Genomic DNA, 21532 nt, shown 5'->3' on the forward strand with positions numbered 1-21532 from the left:
TGCTCGGCCCCATCGCGCCCCCGGCTGCCGCGGTGAGGAGCCGAGGGCGCGTGGCCCCGGGCTGCCCCGCGGTGGCACTGTCCCCGACCGCAGAGTGATGTGCTCAGGAAGCACGGCCGATGCCCCGAGGTCACCCACCGGGGGTGAACAGGGTGCACAGGAGACAGTGGCTCTTCCAGAACGAGCACGCGCTGTCGAAGGCAGGTTATTTTTTGTGGGGGGGGGTCCTTTTTATATTTCTCAACTTTTATTTAGGCGCGATGGGTTGTACTGTTAGCAGTAACGTTTCAGGTGTAGAGTCCCAGCACCTTGCCCACCACCAGTAGCATCCTCCCCTCGCGTCTGCAGGCATCCGCAGACCCACTCCCAGCCCTGCTGTGTTGCAGACTCAGTCCTGGAGGTGACTCGCAGACTGTTGCCATTGTCCGTGTCACCCTTGGTGGGAAAGGCAGTTCTTCAGGGTGACGCTCAAAAGTTGGAGTCACAGACTCTGCTCTCAGGGCCCTGGTGTGTTTCCTTCCGCTCAGACTCGGGCAGGCTGGAGCGTCAGCTCGAGGAGCACGAAGACTCCGCGCAGCGCCTGCGAGGGCTGGAGAAGCAGTACCGCGTGGCGCGCCAGGAGAAGGAGGAGCTGCACAAGGTGAGCGGGGCCTGCCGTGGCACGTGGACACTGTCTGCATTCTCAGCGCCCAGCACCCGGGGACAGCAGGAGTGGTCGTTCCTAGTGGAATGGGCCTTCCCTGTGGCGCGGCAGCCGTCTGGCTGGCCAGTCTGCGCACGTGACGTGCCCCATCCGGGCATCTGCCGCCTCACCCTCCTTCCAAGGCGCTGGGCTCTCCAGAGGGCGCAGCAGCGACGCTGGCCCCGTCGGAACTTTGATTGTCAGCAGGTCTGCCCAGCTCTAGTTAAGGTGCCAGTGTGCCCGGCTCTGAGGTTGGCACACATGTCCCAGTGTGCCCGGCTCTGAGGTTGGCACACATGTCCCAGTGTGCCCGGCTCTGAGGTCGGCACCGTTTGGTTTGTGTTTTCTAGGATCTTTCCCTAAACAGGTGCTTCCCACAGTGAAAGGTACTACCCTGTGTATGAGGGTCCTGGAACATTTTGGGGTATTGTAGGAGCCTCGGATGCAGTTTGAGACACTGTGTTTGCTGGTTCCAGGGAATCCCATATGGTCCCCTGAGCACTGCCAGGAGTGATTCCTGAGTGCAGAGCCAGGAGTAACCCCTGTGCATCACCCGGTGTGACCCAAAAAGCAAAAAAAAAAAAAAAAAAAAAAAAAAACCATTTGAGTCACCCTGTGATACACAGTACAAAGCGGTTCATGGTTGGGTTTCAGTCATACAATGTTCCAGCCCTCCGCCCTTTACCGGTGGACATTTCCTGCCACCCCAGCCTGCCTCTTTCGGAGACACTTTTTTCTTTCTCGTCCCCCCACTGATTTCCTTTTCTTTCTTTTTTCTTGTTCCTGTTAGGCACTGTGGTTTGCCGTACTGTGACTGGGCGGTCATCGAGTGTCACTCTCCCTCCTCTCAGTCCTCGGCTCTACCCCGTGCTGGTTTCCAGCTGTGACTCATAGTGCTCCCTCAGCTGTCCTCACTGCACTCCCTCCCCTGTGACAAGCTTCCTCCCGGGGACCAGGCCTCCTGACCATGTTTCATTGTGTCTGGCTGTTATTCTCATGCTGTTTTTTATATCCCGCCAATGAGTGTGATCGTTCTACGTCTGTCCCTCTCCCCCTGACTCATTTGACTTAGCACCGTACTCCCCACGCCCACCCAGGTATCATCAAATTCCAGGACTTGATTTTCCCCCACGGCTGCAGCGTTTCATTCTGTAGATCTGCCTTAGTTTCCTCATCCACGCATCTGGCTGTCGTGCTAGTGCCACCGAGAAATAGGCGTGCAGATGCTTTTCTGCACTGTTTCTGCTTCCCCGGGATATATTCACAGAATCGGTATTGCTGGGCCCTATGGAGGCTCAGTTCTTAGTTCCTTGAGAAGTGCCTGCATTGTCTCCCTGACAGGCTGGCCCAATCACCAGTCCCAGTAGTGAGTTAGGGTCCCTATCTCCCCTCGTCCTAGTCAGCACTGGTTCTTTCTGTTTCTTCATTTGTCTTTTTTTTTTGTTTGTTTGTTTGGGGGGGCCACACCCAGGGATACTCAGGGGTTACTCCTGACTCTGCACTCGGGAATACTCCTGGAGGTGCTTGGGGGACCGTATGGGATGCCGGGGATCGAACCTGGGACAGCTGTGTGCAAGGCCCTGTCTGTTGTACTCTCTCTTAGGCCTCTGGTTTTCCTTTTTGACTGTGCCAGTCTGTGTTGTGAGATGATACCTCATTGCTCTTTTGGTTTCCAGCGCCCTGATGATTAGCGATGTAGAGCATTTTCTCATGTGCCTTTTGGCCATTTGTTTATCTTTGGGGAAGCTTCTGTTCATCTCCTCTCCCATTTCTTTATGGGATTGGATGTTTTCTCTTGGAAAGCTCTGCCAGTGCCTTACATATTTTGGATATTAACCCCTTATCAGATGGGTAAATGATTTTTCCCATCCATGGGCTGTTTTTGTGTCCTGGTCATCATTTCCTTGAGGTGCAGAAGCTTCTTGGTTTAATGCAGTTCCGTTTATCTCTGCTGCCTCTTGCTTGGTCAGTGGTGGTTCATCCTTGACGAAGCCAGCTGCACTGTCATGGGGAATTCTGCCTAAGTCCCCTCCAGGTACCCTATGGACTCAGGTCTCATATCGTGGTCGTTAATCCATTCTGAGTTGGCTTCTGTGCACGGTCGAGGTCTGAGTTCATTCTTCTGCGTTTAGCTGCCCAGTTTTCCCAGCACCAGTTGTCGAAGAGGCTTTCCTTGCTCCACATCACGAGTTTGGTCTCCGAGGGTCTGTCTCAGGTTATGTGAGTCTTCTCCGTGGATCTGCGGGTCTGTGTTTGTTCCAGTACCATCCCGTCTTAGTTACTACTGCGCCGTCACACAGCTTGATGTAGAGGAAAAGTGAGGCCTCCTGTCTTCTTTTCCCCACAGGTTGCTTTACCTGTTAAGGGGGTGGGGGTAGCGAGGATGGTTTTTGTTCCATTTGAATTTCAGGAGTGTTGGGTCTATTTCTTCGAAAAATGCCATGAGTAGTGCATTGACTCTGCAGTGCTCTGGGAGTACTGCCGTTTTCACCATGTTGATCCTCCATCACTCACTGTGTGTCACGCCACTTGGCGCCTCGCCTGGGTGAGCTGAGGGACCTGCCGCTGGTCCCCCCGGGCCGCCAGGCGTGTGGGCAGGGAGGGCTGCGCCTCGGCCCTCAGTCCAGCCTCCACCTCCACGAGTGGCCGGCATGGTTTCAGGTGCTGCTTTCCTCGCGTGCTCTCCCTTCTGTGCTGGCGTCCCTGAGCACCCGGGGCTGCACGGGTGCCGGAGCATTCGCAGTTCCGTCCCAGTCGAGTATGTGAGGAACTGAGCTTCCGGCCTCCGGGTGCTGGTCAGGCCTGCATAACGCCTGTCGTTTCGGCTGGGGAGATAACACGGGGCTGAACGCTCGCCTAGTTCACAGCCAAGCCGGGCTCGATCCCAGCACCCCGTAGGGTACCTGAGCCCCACCAGGAATGATGCTTGAGCACAGAGCCAGGAGTCGGCACTGAGCACTGCCAGAGGTGGCCCCCAAAGGGAAAGTATAACCACAGCAAGTACAGAAAATTCTCATTCTTGTTTTCTAGCAACTGGTCGAAGCTTCTGAGCGACTGAAGTCTCAGGCCAGGGAGCTCCGAGACGCCCAGCAGCAGCGGAAACTGGCCCTGCAGGAGCTGGCGGAGCTGAACGAGCGCACGGCCGAGCTCCGAGCCCAGAAGCAGAAGGCGTCCCGGCAGCTCCGGGACAAGGAGGAGGAGATGGAGGTGGTCATGCAGAGAATGGACACCATGCGGCAGGAAGTGCGCAGAGCTGAGAAGGGCAGGAAAGAGGTAGCTTTCTGCACCGTCAGGGCGCGTTTGCTTAACTTCTGCACAATCTTCAGAAACCGTTCTTGAGGCCGGAGAGATAGAGCAGTGGGCAGGCGCTTCCCTAACACGTGGCTGACCTGTGTTCACTCCCCACGCCTGTGTGATCCGCTGGTCCCCTCCAGGAGTGATCCTCAAGATCAGAGCCAGGAGGAAGCCCTGAACACCGCTGCATGTGGCCCAGAAACCAAAACCAGTGAAAGAGAAAAAGTTTCTGCAAATGTGACGGCCATTCAAATTACTATAAAATACATTTTAAATTTCAGGCGAAGCTAAGTCAGTCGCCACACACTGATTCGTAGCTCTTGGCTCTCCACACCTCACTGTGAATCGGTCGAGTTTCCTGTAGCGATAATTGTATAAAGTCTCCTAGAGGCAGATAGAGGCAAGATAGAAGTGCACCGTGGATGGTGCCCAGAGAGTGTGAGCGAGAACCCCGCCCCGTAGTGGACGGACGGAGAGGACGAACCAGGGGACGCGCCCCGACGGACTCAGATCTCAATCATTTGCCTCAGACCAACACTTCCAGAGTGTGGGCTGGGACTCACGTTCTGAGTCACTGAAAGAGCTTTTGTTTGTGTGTATTTACTGTTTACCCTGTAGAGAGGAAAACCGACTCCCACCCCCAGCACAGTGAATCATGTGTTAAAATCTTATTTTCAGATGGAAAGTGGCTATTTTCTAAAGATTGTAATTAGTGAGAAGACTAATATTTTCTCATATTTTGGTATTTTTTTAAAAAAATCATTTATTTTGGCTTTTTGGGTCATACCGAGTGATGCTCAGGGGTTACTCCTGTCTCTGTGCTCAGGAATCCATATGGGATGCCGGGGACTGAACCCAGGCCGGCCACATGCAAGGCAAACACCCTGCCCACTGTGCCACCACTCTGGCCCTTATTTTGGTACTTTTTAAAAACCAGCATTCTGGGAAGCACTCAGCTCTCACACCCGTTTCTGCGCTCCTCTCCAGGACAGTGCTCGGCTCTCAGGACGTACTCCTGGTGGGGCTCGGGGCCAGAGAGGTGCCAGGGATAGGAGCCGGGTCGGCACGTGCAGGACAGCCTTCCTGCTGGCGCGTGGTCACGGAGAGGCACCCACCCGAGCTCCTGGAACCCGAGTTTCCTCTCCGGCGCCACAGAGCAGCACAGAGCGGCTTCCAGGGAGGGAGGGAGGGAGGCTGGAGGCCGGAGGCCGGGGCCTCGCACGTGGCACTTGGGGAAGCACCACCCGAGAAACTTAGTCATTTCGAAACCCAAATGCGTTTGTTGTTGGAATTCGGTGTAATTCAGATTAGCGAGCCCCCAGCCTGCCCTTTCCCGCCTGCTCCCAAACCCGAGGACTCGCTGTCGGGCTGTGCGTTAGGGCTCTCGAGGGAGGCTGTCGATGGAGGCCCAGCCTGGTCCCAACCCCGGAGGCCTGCGATGAGGTCACGCTTCTTAGCGACCCGCTACTTCCGTGTTCCTTAAATGAACCCATTTTCACAAATTTCTATCCCTTCTTGAAGTTTAATCGCGAATTATCAATTTAAATTAGAATTTAAGTTTATATTGTTACCAACCAACCGTTTCAGTTAAACCCTAAAATGGGTTTCTCGGGCTGGAGTGACAGAGTAGTAGGCAGGTGCTTGTCTTGCACGTAGCCAACTTGGGGTCCATCTCCGGCACCCCGTGTGAGCCCGCGAGCCCTGACGGATCCCGAGCACGGCTGGGTGTGACCCACAACAACAACAGAAAACGTGTGTCTCAGCTTGTGACTTGTTCCCGAATCCGACGAGGAGTGAGAGTTACAGACCAGGGACTGGACGATGGTGCAGGGGCTCGAGTGTCTGCATGTGGCCCCCCACAGGGCCCCCCAGTGCTGCCAGGAGCACTGCCAGGTGTGACCCCAAAAAGGGAAAAAAGAGAACTGCAGATCTTCCAAACTGTTTCTTAGTTTTCCTTTTAGGTAAAAGGGCCACTGAAGGGTGGGGCTGCTCCCGGGGCAGTCCCCTCGCTGCGTCTCTGACGGACAGCGTGTTCCTGGGTGACAGCGCATGCTGTGTGTGCGTGACAGTGGGTGTTCTGTGTGGTGACGCGTGTTCCGTGTGTGACGAGTGCTCTCTCTGTAGCTGGAATCGCAGCTGGAGGACGCCAGGGCCGAGGCCTCCAAGGAGCGCAAGCTTCGCGAGCACAGCGAGAGCTTCTCCAAGCAAATAGAAAGTGAGCTTGAGGCCCTCAAGGTAGTGCCCGGCTCGGCTGTGTTCTTGCTGCGGGAGACCGAGTTGGTCCGGGCTAGCGGGCGTGCTGGGCACTGTCTGGACACGGCCCTGTCCGTGCTGACGCCTCCCGGCGGCCCCAGCAGGGGTGGCTCAGGGCCTGCCTGTCCCGGGGGTTCCCACCCTGAAGTCCCCAGCCCGTCTCTGGGAGACAGCCCCGACACCGTCGCTCACCGCGCGGAGGTCCCACGTTCAGGGTGCTGTGGTGTTGGTGCCCAGCCCCGGTCCTGCAGCTGGAAAGGGGGCGGTGGGGACAGGCGGGGCCCTGGGGGCCAGGAGCCTGGCAGGGGTGTGTCTACCTTCGCCCCGGACTGCTGGCTCCCCGGGGCGCCATCTTCGCCCTCCCGCCGTCTGCCCCGTGCCCCTGCCGGCAGCTCCTCTCCATCACGCCGTCTCCCTCAAGTCAGCCCGCCGCAGCGCCAGCAGCCCGGCGCCCCTCACGCCCTCCAGCTCTGTGACACTGCAGAGCTCCACTGCCCCCTCCGTCCTCAGGGCCACCCCGGGGCCACACTGCTGCGGCTTCCCCTCAGCCCCCTCCTGTCACCTTGCTCCTCGGCACTGACCTGGGCAGCTGGCTGTCGTCCCGCCAGGACCCGCTCTCCCAGCTGGGGTCAGTGTGACCCCGAGTGACACTGACCTCTGGGGTACTCCCCTCTGCCGAGCAGTGTCACCCCGAGGGTCTCCCTGAACTCCTTAGACAGCGCAGACACCCCCGTCCCCAGCCCTGTGTCTGCGGATGGTGTCTGTCACCAGGGCGGGGGGGGCGGGGAGGGAAGAAGTAACGTCTCCCGTGCCCGAGTGACCTGTCCCCTCCTCTTCCCTCGGTCCCCAGGTGAAGCAGGGAGGCCGGGGCCCGGGGGCCGCGTTGGAGCACCAGCAGGAGATGTCCAAGATCCGGTCTGAGCTGGAGAAGAAGGTCTTGTTCTACGAGGAGGAGCTGGTCCGGCGCGAGGCGTCGCACGTGCTGGCGGTGAAGAGCGCCAAGAAGGAGGTGCACGACTCGGAGAGCCAGCAGCTGGCCCTGCACAAGGAGGTCCTGGTGCTCAGGGACAAGCTGGACAAGGCCCAGCGCGAGCGGTGCGTGGGGGCGCCGCAGCGGGCGCGGGGACGGGCCCCGGCCACGTCGGGTCCCCCAGCATCTTCCCGTTCCCCTGGCAGCCACAGCGAAGTGGAGGAGGCCGTCGCGACGGCGAGGGAGAAGCACGAGCGGGAGCGCGCCCTGCTGTGTGAGGAGAGCAAGAAGCTGGCCGCCGAGAACGAGCGGGTGAGCGGCCGGCCCGGGGCTCCCTGCGGGGCGGGGGCGGCAGGGGGTTTCAGCGCCGGGGCCTGGACTTGCTCACATCTGGCAGTGCTCAGGGCTTATCCTGGGCTGCCAGGGCCCGAACCCGCGTCAGCCTCCTGCTATGCTCCTGCTTTAGCCTCATCAAATAATTTAATTTTAGTTCGTTACTCTTTGGCCACACCTGGCGGAGCCTAGGATTTATTCCTGGCTCTGTGCTCAGGGATCTCTCCTGGTGGGGCTGGGAGCCACGTGGGAATCCAGCCCGGGTCAGCTGCTTGCTGGGCAAATCCTCCCGCTGTCCTGACCCCGGCCCCTTGGTTTTGAGGTACTGAGGATGCTCCTTTTGGCTCTGAGTGCCAGGCTCTCTGCAGTGTTGGGCACCGGCCCCCCCCCCCCATCCCCCATTGGATTTTAAATCCTTCTCAAGTTTAAGTGCGTTAATGTTTGTTCTTTCAAATGGGATGTTTTTGGAAATCCACCCTTGGTGTTCCCAACTCCCCAGGAAGGGCTGGGCTCGGGAGCACGGGGGCTGTGTCCGAGGGGGCTGAGTAACAGGCCACGTGGTGAATATTTGGTTCTAGCTCTGCTCCTTTGTGGACAAGCTCACGGCGCAGAACAGGCAGCTGGAGGACGAGCTGCAGGACCTGGCGGCCAAGAAGGAGTCGGTGGCCCACTGGGAGGCGCAGATCGCCGAGATCATCCAGTGGTATGTGGGGGAGCAGCCGGCCCCTCCCCGCGCCTCGGGCTCCCGCCCCTGCCTCCCGCCCAGAGCGTGGGGTGGCGGTGGGCGACGGCTGAGCGGCCTGTGCCCCCCAGGGTCAGTGATGAGAAAGACGCCCGCGGCTACCTTCAAGCGCTCGCCTCCAAGATGACAGAGGAGCTGGAGACGCTGCGGAGCTCCAGCCTGGGCTCGAGGACGCTGGTGGGTCCTCGGGCGGCGTCGGGGGGAGCAGTGGCCTGGCCGCTGGGGGGCAGAGGAGACAAGCGGCACGTCTCGGCAGCCCGCTGTGTGCTGGCTTCTCTGGTTTAGAGTTTACATGTGTGTGTATGTGTTTGACTGTTACTCGAGGGATGGGGTGCCGGGAGGCGGAGCGAGGCCTCCAGCCGGTGGCGGGTCTGGGTCTGGCCTTGGCCGCTGCTCTCTGCTCTGTGCTCAGGGCTGGCCTCCAGCGGTGCCTGGGGAGCAGGAGGTATCGTGCTTGCCCTGAGCACCCGCAGTTGTGGCCGGAAGCAAACCAGGAAGAGTGCGGGCAAGGGGGGCAGCCGGCGGCTGGGACACGGCTCAGGAAGCCCCGGCCCGCCGCCCGCCCTGTGTATCATTTCCTGCTGTCCTCCCTCCCGGGCACTCTGCCCTTGTCCCTGGACCGTCGCGGTCCGTGGGGTGGTCAGTCCTGCCCAGGCCCGGGAGGCGCTGGCGTGCTTCCACAGGAGCAGTGAGCGACACACACCTTACTCGGCCTCACGCCAGACATTTTGTTTTGTTTCGGGCCGTACCTGACTGTCCTCAGGGCTAGTCCCGGCTCTGTGCTCGGGGACCACTCCTGCAGGCTCCGGGGACCCTAAGGGAGGCCGGGGATCGAGCGTGGGTCAGCTGTGGGCAAGGCTGGTGCCGTCCTCCTGGACTAACCCGTGCCCAGATGCTTTGTTCTTTAGCACTTTCTCCAAAGGAGCGAAGGCGTTAAATAGCTAAAATTGAATCCATGTGCTCTGAGTATGTTGGGGGGTGAATGTTCAAATGTGATGATGGAAGTAGAAGATCAGGAAACTCGGGGCTCCTGCTGCCATTCGTTACGTTAACTAAGCGCCTTTAGTTTTCAGTGATTTTCATCGAACCTGCTTACTCGACTTGTTGTCCCTGTTTGAAACCCATTTCCAGGATCCCCTGTGGAAAGTCCGCCGCAGCCAGAAGCTGGACATGTCGGCGCGTCTCGAGCTGCAGTCGGCCCTGGAGGCAGAGATCCGCGCCAAGCAGCTGGTGCAGGAGGAGCTGCGCCAGGTCAAGGACGCCAACTTGGCCTTCGAAAGGTGCCGTCTCGTGGGCGGGGGGGACCGGGCCTGGCACCCCGCCCCTCCCCCCCAGCAGGCGAGGCTTAGCGGTGCGTTGTCTGTCATAGTAAACTGAAGGACTCGGAAGCCCGGAACAGAGAATTATTAGAGGAAATGGAAATACTGAAGAAAAAGGTGGAAGGGAAAATCCGAGCGGATACAGGTAAAGTTACAAGGTTTGGGATGATTTAAAAGTCTTTTTAGTGAAATCTTTTGTTTACTTATATATTCAGTCGTTTAAAACTATAAGCAGAAGTCCCATGGTTTCAGAGCACACTCCAGAATGGGGCGTCAGCGACTGTCCCAACGCAGTCATGGTGCCTTTGTGGGTTCTGTTTTGTGACGTGGGGGTCCATCTCCCCTCCACACACTGTGCGGGGCCCTGCGGGGTGGGGAGTGTGGGGCGCAGACTGGCCGGTGTGCACCAGCTCCAAAGCACCGGCCCTCCTCCCGCCGTCGGGCCCCCGAGCTCCACACATGGTGCCACCACACAGTGCCAGGCGGGCAGGGGGTGGTCAAGAGATCCTGGCCCCCTTAGCCTGGCCCAGAGTCCATTCTCAACCTGGGAGACGGCCTGCTTGCGGGGATGGTCACACTGTGGACATCGCGTGGTCTTCGTGCTTGGAATGAGGGGAGCGTTTCCCTGGGTGAGGACCGTGGGGGAGCGTCTCCCCGTGTGGGGGCCGAGGGCACGGGCGTCACCCGGTCTGCAGTCACTGGGCAAGAGGGACCTGTGTGGTGCTGGTGTCTTGCTGCGTCCGTACTGCCGGACGTTGCTCTCAGACCTGCCTCGGCCCTGTGCTGTGCAGGATTTCCTGTCCGGGCTTGTCCTTCGCCCGCCTCTTTCATCCCGGAGGTGCCACAGATCCTGGGACCCCCCCCTTTCCAGCCCACGCCCTCCTCTCTTTTTCCAGGCCCGCTTCGCAGTAGTCAGCTGGCTTCTGGCTCTGTGCTCAGGGATCATTCCCGAAGGGCTTGGGGGATCCTGTGGAGAGCAGGGGTTGGGCCCAGCCCGGCCGCATAAGCCGCTGGCTCCTGTTCTCTGTGCTCTCGCTGCAGCAGGTTATTTTTCTATCCCTGTCAGCACACCAGCCCCCTGAGTACCCCGGTGTGGCCCGCAGCACAGACTCTGCTCTCGCCTGACACCTGTTCACAGTGGCGTGTCTGTCCTCTCTGTTCCGTGCGGACTGGCGTGTGTTGAGGCCGTCAGCCTTTCTGGTTCACACGGTTGTGAATGGCTCACCTGGCGTTCTCTGCAGCGGTGTCTGGGGCCAGGAGGGGCGCAGGCGCTGGGTTCGGCTGGTAGATGACTGAGGCTGTGGTGCCGGGGTGACGCGAGCCATCACGGTGGCACCAGCACCCCCAGAGCTGCCGTGTGTGACGCCAGGGTGGCCCCAGGGCACACGGCAGCTCGGCACCCTCCCCACTCTCCGGTCGTGATTCGGCACAGCTGCTGGTGCCGAGGCTGGGCCCGGGGGCCCCTCGGCTGCTGCACTGTCTGAGCAGAGAGGAGGTCACAGGAAGCCCCGCTCTGTCTCCTGCCCGCCCCCGCAGAGCTCCCTGAGACGGTCTTGGTTCTTTGAGTTCACCGCGGCGAGAGGACGCCGGGGCAGTGCGGGGGGGGTGTGGCGCCAGCCTCGAAATGTCGCATCTTTATTTCTCCCAGGACTCAAGCTTCCCGACTTCCAGGACTCCATTTTTGAGTATTTCAACACGGCGCCTCTTGCTCACGACCTGACGTTCAGAGTAAGTGACAGATGAGTGAGTGCTGGGGACCTGGGGGCCTGAGCCGTCCTGAGACCAAACCTCAGGCAGCCAGTCGTGGTCCCTGGCCAGGGTAGCCCGGGAGTCAGGTGGTTCCGAGAGGCCCCCAGCCAGGCTTCAGCAGACGCCCCCGCGACTCTCGGGGTGGGCCGGGCGCCGTGGGGTGCCGGCTCCCCACACTGGAGACGGGCCTTGCTGGCCGGCTTCCCAAGGGGCCCGTTGGCGTTCCAGCGTCCCGCACCTCGGGAGCATGTTATGCGCCTTCAAGAATGGGAAAGGACGGCAAGTACGTGCCAGCAGCCCCCGCTGCCTGTCCCCGCCTCGTGCTGAAGGAGGCTGGCGGACGGCACGTGCCCAGAGCTCCCAGCGGTGGCTCGTTTCCTGGCCCGGCTCTGCCTGCCTGTCACAGGCTTCTGGGGCATCTTGGTGCCAGGCCACAGAGCGCACGGCACCTCTTTGCCATGGGTCACCGTGGAGGGGTCATTTCTGTGACCGTCGTGAGCACGTCCTCGGGTCTGGGGCACACACCTGCTCAGTGGCCCTTCAGCTCCAAACAGCTGGCGCTGGGTTTCCCTGCGGCCTTGGTGGCCCGTCTCACCGCCTGCACCCGCCCCGTGCCCTCGCGGGGGCCGAGCCCCAGTTCCCGCTGGCCGAGGCTGTGCTGGTCTGTGCCGGGCTCCGACGTGGCTCTGCCCTGCACCCGTGCTGGGTGGGGAGGCGCCAGGTGGAGCCGAGCCAGCGAGTCTGCTCGGGGGTCTCTGGCCATTCCTCCGCCGGGATGCAGCCGCCTCGCTCTCCTCTGCTGGCCTCGGGGAGTGGCCCCGCCCCGGGCCCCGCGGTCTTTGTGGTGACCGGCGGGCTGCTGTTGCCCGGCTAGCGTGAAGCCACTTTGTCCTCCACCCCAGGGGCGCACACACGTGAGCTCCTTCACCCGTGACTCACCTCAGGTTCATCCTGGGGCTCCCTGAGTTCACTTCTCTCCGTTGCTTGTTCGAGCCCTTTCACTGTTGCGAGTTTTTCCTGACGGCACACTGCGCTGAGAGCTGGGGTCTGGCCTGACACCCGCCGTGCGGGGGGCAGCTGCCAGGTGCCGGGGCTGGCAGCGGGTCCCACTCCTGAGCACGAGCTTTCGCTCATTGACAGAATGAGGTGGGCTTCGTGACAGTCAAGCTTTCCGTTTCACTGGCCCCAGACCGGTCCTTTGTGGCACCTGAAACGGGCTTCCGGTTCAGAAGAACCGGGCTGCCCAGACGGGGACGAGCTCCCCCGTGAGGGATGTCAGGGTGCTGCCCGCTGGAGGACAGGGTGGCCAGTGGCCTCCAGACCCCTGTCTGCCTGGTTCCTTCTCCAAGGAGTGCAGGGACAGTGGCTGGGCGGGAGGAGGGACCGGGGGGCAGTCTGGCGTTGCGAGCCTGCCCTGGGCCCTCAGCACCGAGGGGTCATGCCCTGCCCTCTGACCTCCGTGTCCTCCCAGGCCAGCTCTGCGGGCGAGCAGGAAGCACCTGCCCCGAAGCCAGAGGTGGGCCCGTCAGCAGCCATGGCCGAGAGCCCGGAGCAGCAGGAAGTAAGTCTGGGCCGGCCCGGGGTGGGTGCAAGCCCTCAGGTCCGGCGCCCCTGTCCCCTGTGTCTGCTAGAGGGCGGGGTCACTCCCGCTCAACTGCCTGCTTGTCTCCCAGGGTGTGGCTCGGACCCCGCACAGGCCCCCCGCCGGCTCGCTGTCCAGCACACAGGCCCCAGCGCTGGCTGGGCCCAAGGTAGGCCTGCAGAGACCCGCCCGGGCTCGGACTGCCGTCCTCCTTCCCCGCGAGGCCCAGAGGGAGGCTCGGGCAGCCCCCTGCACCCCGACTCCCTCCCTTCTCCACGGAGCACCCGTCTCTCCTCAGCCCCCCCACATCAGTCTTCGTGTCTGTCTGCACATGGAACCCGGGGTTGTGGTGCGGGTGGGCTTCCACGTGGAGTCACGTGCGCCATGCTGACAGCATGGAGCCGGGGGGTTCGAGAGCGGGCCAGGGCGGGCCAGGGCAGTCACCTGGCTTCCGGGCCTCGGGCCTTTGTAGAGTTCCTGGGTGACGGTTGCTCTCCAAAGCTCTCTAAGGCCTTCTGCCTTCTCCTGGGTCTCCTAAGTGGTGTCGAGGGTGCTGGGGGCCCTTCTGGGTGATTCTTTTACTTGGAAAGGCCGTGGGAGGGGCCACACCGCTGTGCTCAGGGCTGACTCCCGGCTCTGCACTCAGGGATCACTCCTGGTGGGCTCTGCGGACCACATGTGGTGCCAGGGATCAAACCCAGGTCGGCCGTGTGCAAGGCAAGCGTCCTGCCCACTGTACCATCTCCCCAGCCCCTCTCCTGGTGATTTTTTTTGGGGGGTGCCGACACTTGGCTGTGCTCAGGGGTCATTCCTGGTTCTGCACTCGGGGGACCTTCTGGAGTGCCAGAGATCGGGCCTGGGCAAACTATGGGACTTGCCCCCAACTGTGGCTGGGTGTGAGGCTGGGGGGAGTGCGGGGGGCTGCTGGGGTCTCTGGTGCGGGCTAACCTAGGCCATCCACTCTGCTTCAGCTCAGGACCCCCGGCGGTGATGGCCATCGCGCCATACCAGGGGTCGGATTGGGGCCTCCACGTGCCAGGCACGTGCCCAGGCTCCTGTAGCTCAGATCCATCACCCCCTTTCAGAGATTTACAATCTCTTCTTTTTTGATTGGGCGGCTGCAGCCCGTGGTGCTTGGGGCTTGGGACCCTGTGGGGTACCGGGTTCAAACTCGGGTTGGCTGCGCGTAAGGCACAATTTCTGCCCTGTTTTTGGATCTTTGGGCCATTCCTGGTGGTGCTGGGGTGGGGGGTGGGACCGTGGGGGCCTGTGCTCGGCCCTTCGAGCAGCCCCGGCCTGTCCCCTGGCCTCTACCTGCCGTGCCCTGGCAACGCGACATTCTCCTGCTGGGGTGGAGCATGTCCTGCAGGTCGGGCGTGCCGGGCTGCCGGGCTGCCGCCCACTCACTCCTGTGTGTCTGGCGCCCAGCTCGCAGCAGGCTGGCATGGAAGCGTCCTCTCGGGGCTCAGCCTCCAACCCCCCCGGGGAAATTGCATGTATTCCGCCGGCCACGGAGCGCCCGCATGGTCTGCAGACGTGCGGCCGCGCCCAGCTCACTGCCCGCCCTTCCACAGCCGAAAGCTCACCAGTTCAGCATCAAGTCCTTCTCCAGCCCGACGCAGTGCAGCCACTGCACGTCCCTGATGGTGGGGCTCACGCGGCAGGGCTACGCCTGTGAGGGTGAGTGCCCGCCCCGCGCGCGTCTCGGTGCGGCGTGCGTCCACAGGGCGGCGCCCACTCACAGCCGCCCCTCTTGCAGTGTGCTCCTTCGCCTGCCACGTGTCCTGCAAGGACAGCGCCCCCCAGGTGTGCCCCCTGCCCCCCGAGCAGGCCAAGCGGCCCCTGGGCGTGGACGTGCAGCGCGGCATCGGGACAGCCTACAAGGGCTACGTCAAGGTAGGACAGGGGCCCGCCCGCCCGGGGCCGCGCCCGGGAGCCTGGGGCAGCGGCGCGAGCGCTGACCGCGTGCATCTGGTCGCAGGTGCCGAAGCCCACCGGGGTGAGGAAAGGCTGGCAGCGGGCCTACGCGGTGGTCTGCGACTGCAGGCTCTTCCTGTACGACCTGCCCGAGGGCAAGGCCACCCAGCCCAGCGTCGTGGCCAGCCAGGTGCTGGACCTCAGGTGTGTGCCAGGTCTGGGACGGGCACCACACACGAGTGGTTCTCGAGCCCGGGCACCACGTCCTGGCCTCCAGCCCTGTGCGTCTTGTTTCCTTGGTCCTAACGAGTGCGCGTGTAGTCTCGCTCCTGCCGTCTCGGCCCCGACGGTTCTGCACGGAGCTGTCGTTGGGGAGCCGGCTCAGCAGAGCTGCTTCTCACGTGCCCCGCGGCTGCCCGAGCGTCCCCGTGTCCTGACCCGCTTCTCTCCCCAGAGACGAGGAGTTCTCCGTGAGCTCCGTGCTGGCGTCCGACGTCATCCATGCCACCCGCCGCGACATCCCGTGCATCTTCAGGGTAGGTGCCCGCGCGCCCGCGGCAGGTGCCCACACTCGGGCTCACAGACCCTGCAGGCACCTTGCCCGGGGCTTAGCACTGGACACTGGGAAGCTTCTGGAAAACCAGAAAAGGAACTGTTGTGTTTTCCTCCTGGCCCCGTTCTTTGTGCTTCTGTAAACACAGTAGCATTTTGGGCGAGCGCACAACTACATCTCTGGTTGCGTGTTTTCAGTTTATTTGGTGGGGGAGTGGTGTCGGGTTACTGGGTCACACCCGGCAGTGTGAAGGGCTGACTCCTGGCTCTGCTGAGATCACTCCTGGCACGTTCGGGGGGCCATGTGGAGTGCTGGGGATTAAACTAGAGTCAGCCACGTGGGATGTTTTTTAGTCAATTCCCCGATCTGTTTATGGAGTTGGAGAGGTAATACAGTAGGGAGCGCACTTTGTCTGCACACAGCTGACCCCGGGGCTATCCCCAGTATCCTAGAGGGTCCCCTGAGCACTGCCAGGGGAGGACTCCCGTGTGCAGACCCACGAGTAACCCTTGCCGGGCGTGGCCCAAATCCCCTCTCGGATTCGCCCCTCGTATGCGAGACAGACCGGCCACGGAGCGCAGGGAGCTGGTGGGCTCAGAGTGGCAGCAGCCCCCGGCGTGTTGGGCCGAGTGCTTTCCCGGGACCAGAGCACGGCGCCTGTGTTACGAGGGCACAGAGGGCGCCCGGTTTGTCCCTGGCGCGGCACGGAACTGGGCGTCGCACGGGGGCGGGCAGCGTGGAAACCCCCGTCCCGCGGGATGGACTGAGCGGCCTTCGTGGCGGACACTGCTCTCAGGCCCTTCCCCGCCCCCTCTGTCCTGTCGCGCAGGTCACGGCCTCTCTCTTGGGGACCCCCTCCAAGACCAGCGTCCTGCTCATCCTGACGGAGAACGAGACGGAGAAGCGGAAGTGGGTGGGGATCCTGGAGGGCCTCCAGGCCATCCTGCACAAGAACCAGCTGCGGCCGCAGGCGGTGCACGTCCCGCAGGAGGCCTACGACAGCTCGCTGCCCCTCCTCAAGACCGTGCTGGCGGCCGCCATCGTGGGTGTGTACCGCGGGGCCCGCGGGACGGCGTCCCTGAGCCCCGCGCCCCCAAGCTGGCCGTAACGCTCTCCTGCCGCTCCGCAGATGGGGACAGGATCGCCATCGGCCTGGAGGAAGGGCTGTACGTCATTGAGGTCAACCGCGACGGTGAGTGATGGTCCCCCTGGTCCCTGCGCACACATGGGGCGAACAGGCCCAGTCGGGTCCCAGAACCTCCGTGACGGGAAACAGACAGGTCATGGGCGGGTCTGTCGACGGTCAGGGCAGCGCCGCTGGCCCCGGCCCTGGGCAGAGGCCGCTGGGGCGCGGGGAGGGGCAGATGCGTTCAGCCCCAGGAGAGCCAGAGACCGTCCCTTGTTCCCCAGAAACAACCTGAGGAGGCCCGGGGCCGGGCGGGGGGAGGCTCGAGGAGGGGTCAGCCCCGGCGCCTCACATGCTCCCCGCGCCCTGCAGTGATCGTCCGTGCCGCCGACTACAAGAAAGTGTACCAGATCGAGCTGGCGCCCCGGGAGAGGGTGGTCGCCCTGCTCTGTGGCCGGAACCACCATGTGCACCTCTGCCCCTGGGCCTCCCTGGACGGGGCGGAGAGCAGCGCGGACATCAAGCTCCCGGAGACCAAGGGCTGCCAGCTCATCGCCGTGGGGGCGCTGCGGAAGGGCGCGGCCACCTGCCTGTTCGTGGCGGCCAAGCGGCTGGTCCTGTGCTACGAGCTGCAGAGAACTAAGCCTTTCCACAGGAAGCTCGGCGAGACCACGGTCCCGGGCCACGTGCAGTGCATGGCCGTGGTCAGGGACAGGCTCTGCGTGGGCTACCCGTCCGGCTTCTGCCTGTGGAGCCCCCAGGGCGACGGGCAGACTGTGAACCTGGTCAGCCCCGGAGACCCCTCGCTCGCCTTCCTGTCCCAGCAGCCCCTGGACGCGCTGTGCGCCGTGCAGCTCGCCAGCGAGGAGTTCCTGCTCTGCTTCAGCCACCTGGGCCTCTACGTGGACCCGCAGGGCCGCAGGGCGCGCGCCCAGGAGCTCATGTGGCCCGCGGCGCCGGTCGCCTGCAGTATGTATCCGCCTCCTGCCTGCACTTGGCCGAGGCGCTCACACCCCCTCGCCGCTGTCTCAGCCGCGGGGCCGTGTCCACAGCTCTCTGTTTCCCGGAGGGCCTTGCAGGAGCTCCACGGGTGCTGCTCGCCCACAGTGCTCGCTGGCCTGCGCGCTGGGTGGGTCACGCGCGGGGCCAGCACGCTTCGACCGTTCCAGCTGACACCCCCCAGCCGCAGTGGAAGGTGGCAGGAAAGGCGGGGCCGGCCGCCTGGGCGAGCTTGGGTATCTCCAGCAGTAACGGGCCCGGGGAGAGCACGGTGGGGAGAGTGCTCTCTGCACACTGGCTGCATCCCGAGCACCGCCAGGAGCAATTCCTGAGCGCAGAGCCAGGAGGAAGCCCCGAGTCTTGCTAGTTGTGGCCCAAAACAAACCAAAGTTGGAGGCCAGGACGAAGCCCGGCCAGGTGGCGGAGGGCTCCAAGCAGGAGCCTCGGGCGGAAGGAGGGCACAGCTGGGAGGGGCTGGCCGCACCCCCGACCCCGCACCCCCGGGGCCTGCACTGAGTGTGTGAGCATTTCCGGCGCTGCCCCTGGCGGGCTGTGGGCGGCACAGGCACCCTGGGCTCTCGGTGGCAGGTGCTGGGGCACAGCCGCCTCTTCCTGACTCACCCCGTCCTGCTGGAAACGGGCTTCCTGCTACGTTATCCGTGGAGGGCGTTTGCCTTGCAGGCGACCGACCCAGGTTCGATCCCCGGCTCCCGAGCACTGCCAGGAGTGCTCCCCGCGAGCAGAGCCAGCAGTGACCCCCGAGCTTTGCTGAGTGTGGCCCAAAAAGCAAAAAGTTTGAAAAGAAGCGCACCAGGTCACTGAGGGGTGCTGGGAGCCAGCTGTGCCGAGTGGCCGGGCTGTGGCCAGGCCCCCTGGCGAGGGGCAGGGCAGGAGCCTTCCTAGGAGTGCTCAGGCCTGCTGTGTCCAGCCCTTCACTGCCAGCACCCTCGGGGCCAGTCTGAGACGTCACTTCTGCAGCGGTTTGGTGACCAAGTCCAGCACTCTTGTCTCTTTCCTGAACCATGTTTAATTTTTCTCTCGTATTAAAAAACGGGCCGACGACACAGCCTTGAGTCCTCCGGGCCAGCTGGGTGGGGCCGTGGTGGGGGAGCCCTGCTCCCTCTTAGGCTCAGAACATTCTAGAAGGGTTAATTTCCTGGAGAAAGCCAGTTAAGCACTGCTTTTTAATGGACGTTATATTTGCTTGGCAACCTCACTTCGTGCAGGCAGAGATGGGGTGTGCGCCTGTGTTCGGGGGCCAGGATAAGCACACTGACCCCCAGATGGCTCTGGGCTCCTCACGTGCCAGGGCGTGTTTGGTCTGAGGAACTGGCACGCTGACTCGCGGAGGTTTCCAAATGCCTCTGTGGCCTGGAGTGAGGCTGGCCGAGCACTGGCCGCCGCCCTGGCCTCTGGGCCCCCGAGAGCGCCGAGTGCGGCTCCGCCGGCTGACCGCTCCGTCCCGCCTAGGTTGCACCCCCTCGCATGTCACGGTGTACAGCGAGTACGGCGTGGACGTGTTTGACGTGCGCACCATGGAGTGGGTGCAGACCATCGGCCTGCGGAGGGTAAGGCCGGGCCTGCCGCAGGAGGGGGTCCCGGCCTGGACTCTTGGCCGCTGCACACAGCCCATCCCCCCGCCCCCCAGATCCGGCCTCTGAACCTGGACGGCAGCCTGAACCTGCTCAGCTGTGAGCCCCCCCGCCTCGTCTACTTCAGGAGCAAGCTCACAGGTGAGCCCCGCCAGGGCCCCGCCCGCCCCCCCAGGCGCCCCCCGCCCGGGCCTGACCGCCCGCTCCCGCCCGCAGGGCCGGTCCTCAACGTGCCCGAGACGTCGGACAACAGCAGGAAGCAGATGCTGCGCACGCGGAGCAAGAGGCGCTTCGTGTTCCAGGTGCCCGAGGAGGAGCGGCTGCAGCAGCGGCGGTGAGCGCGGGGGCGGCGGGGGGCGGGGGGGCGGGGGTCCCGGCACGCAGGCGCTCACGCCCCGCCCTCCCCAGGGAGATGCTCAGAGACCCGGAGCTGCGCTCCAAGATGATCTCCAACCCCACCAACTTCAACCACGTGGCGCACATGGGCCCCGGCGACGGGCTGCAGGTGCTCATGGACCTGCCGCTGGTGAGCCGCCGCGGGGCGGGCCTCGGGCGTCCCCCTCGGGCCTGGCCCGGCTCCGCACACACTCACGAGCCTCCCCTCTGCCAGAGTGCCGTGCCCCCGTCCCAGGAGGAGCGGCCCGGCGCGGCCCGGCAGCCCCCGCTCAGGAACAAGCCCTACATCTCCTGGCCGGCGGCAGGTACGGCCCAGCGGCGGGGCCCGGGCAGCTGGGCCACTCTCCCCGAGCTCGGAGACGCCCAGCTGACCCTGTCCCCGGCCCTAGGTGCATCGGAGTCCGGAATGGCCGTGCCTCTGCGGAGCATGTCCGACCCTGACCAAGAGTTCGACAGAGAGGTAAGAGCTGCCAGCCCCGCCACACGGGGCCCAGGGCCCAGGCTGTTGGGAGATACGGGGTCCGCCCCCCGTGCCGGGACCCCTTCCTGACTCCGTGTGTCCTCGGCCACCTGCAGGGTGCTGTGGGCTGGGTGGGGGCTTCTCCCTCCACGCCTTTCTAGGGGGCAGGGGCTGTGTGGAGAGCATGAGAGTGGCACTGGGCAGGGGACCTCACTCGTCTGCACGGGTGTGAGCTTGTCACATCCAGCCACACTGTGTGAGGGGGACAGAGAGAGAGAGCGAGAGAGCGCTGTGTGTGTGGTGGTACGAGTCACGGAAAGGTTGAGCTCGTGTGACCGTGACCTGACAGCGTCAGGCTGCTCCCCTTGACCCAGGTCGGTGTGAAAACTGTCAGTGCTCCCAGTTTCTGGAGGGCCCCCACTGGGCCCCGTGGCCCCCTGCCTGGGAGCTGCTGCGTACTCAGGGCAGCGGGGCCCCCTCGGGTGCCTGTGTGGAACGTCAGGTGGCCGAGAGCATCCCGCTGTTCCTGTCTTTGTGTATTTGATGGCTGGTCAGTGACTGGAATGTTCCGTGTCCCCACACGGGCGGGCATGGCTCTCGGCCTCCTGGGGGAGAGACGCTGCCACACGGTTGGCCCGGGTTCTGCGCGGAGTCCATGTGTGTGTCCCCCAGACGCTGGGGCTCAGGCACGCCTTTGCACACAGGCCTCTGGCCCGGGCAGCCTGGCTGGGGCTCGGGAACGGGAGCAAGCGGGCTGACTGGCTTACGCCCGAGATAGGTTCTCATTCACGTTTTTTCCTTAGCTGCCTTAGAAGTTTCCAAGCCCGCTGAAAAGCGGAACCATCTCCGCTTCGCCCCGGACTTCCGGGGGCGCTGCAGCGGTGTTCTGTGCCCAGGGCCAACATGCTCTGGGCCCGGAGCCTCCCCGCCCCCGCTGCGGTTCCTCAGACCACGAGTCCATTTCCTGTTGGGCATCATGGCATGACTCGGTCCACGCATGGCTCATTACAAGATTGTGGCCCCCAAAAGCTGGCACTTCCCAAGACACACTCCCTGCGCCTGTGCGCTCTTCCCTGCAGAGGCCGACTGGATCGTGCCCTTCCCTCCGAGTTGGGGTGTCCTGCCCCTCCGGGTCACGCCTCCAGCTTGGCCGTCTGCTCTGTTCAGTGGTGCCGCAGTGACAGTTTGCAGAGCTCACTGGTCTAGCGTTTTCTGGACAGTGCTCGGTGAGCTCTGCTCAGACACGAGGTGTCCTTCCGCCGAGCCTTCCCCCTCCCGGAACCGTGTGCAGGAGTCATGGTCCCTCCAGCCAAACCTTTCCCCGTTTTCTGAGAAAAATGTCCTCCTGGCCCTGGGCTCTGGGTGTGGCCCAGCTGTTACTGTAGCCATCGCACGGCTGGTCCCCAGGCCACGCTGCCTTAATGGACCCTGACACTGCCCTTTGTGGTCCTTTTGGGCCTGGGGGAGTGCTGGGTCCCTGCAGTGATGGCATCCACACCGGGAAGCTCTCACCAGCCCCAGGGCCCCATTTGTGACATTAGATTGCTTCTCTGGTTGCTGGCTTG

The 21532-nt window shown here is 63.1% G+C and overlaps 1 protein-coding gene across 1 annotated transcript in view; it reads left to right on the forward strand.

Moving 5' to 3' along the window:
- Window positions 1-21532, forward strand: part of CDC42BPB (CDC42 binding protein kinase beta) — a 68628-nt gene that overhangs the window by 45530 nt on the left and 1566 nt on the right. The window contains 25 exon segments of the mRNA XM_055130146.1: window positions 528-640; window positions 3713-3955; window positions 6101-6211; window positions 7080-7324; window positions 7406-7511; window positions 8111-8235; window positions 8346-8451; window positions 9406-9554; window positions 9644-9738; window positions 11242-11321; window positions 12814-12903; window positions 13016-13093; window positions 14499-14604; window positions 14684-14820; window positions 14906-15045; window positions 15296-15377; window positions 16224-16440; window positions 16524-16586; window positions 16893-17489; window positions 18990-19087; window positions 19168-19252; window positions 19328-19445; window positions 19520-19637; window positions 19722-19812; window positions 19897-19967. Coding sequence (XP_054986121.1) covers window positions 528-640; window positions 3713-3955; window positions 6101-6211; window positions 7080-7324; window positions 7406-7511; window positions 8111-8235; window positions 8346-8451; window positions 9406-9554; window positions 9644-9738; window positions 11242-11321; window positions 12814-12903; window positions 13016-13093; window positions 14499-14604; window positions 14684-14820; window positions 14906-15045; window positions 15296-15377; window positions 16224-16440; window positions 16524-16586; window positions 16893-17489; window positions 18990-19087; window positions 19168-19252; window positions 19328-19445; window positions 19520-19637; window positions 19722-19812; window positions 19897-19967 — 3464 coding nt within the window.

Source organism: Sorex araneus, chromosome 3 (assembly GCF_027595985.1).
Source record: "Sorex araneus isolate mSorAra2 chromosome 3, mSorAra2.pri, whole genome shotgun sequence".
NCBI lineage: Eukaryota > Metazoa > Chordata > Mammalia > Eulipotyphla > Soricidae > Sorex > Sorex araneus.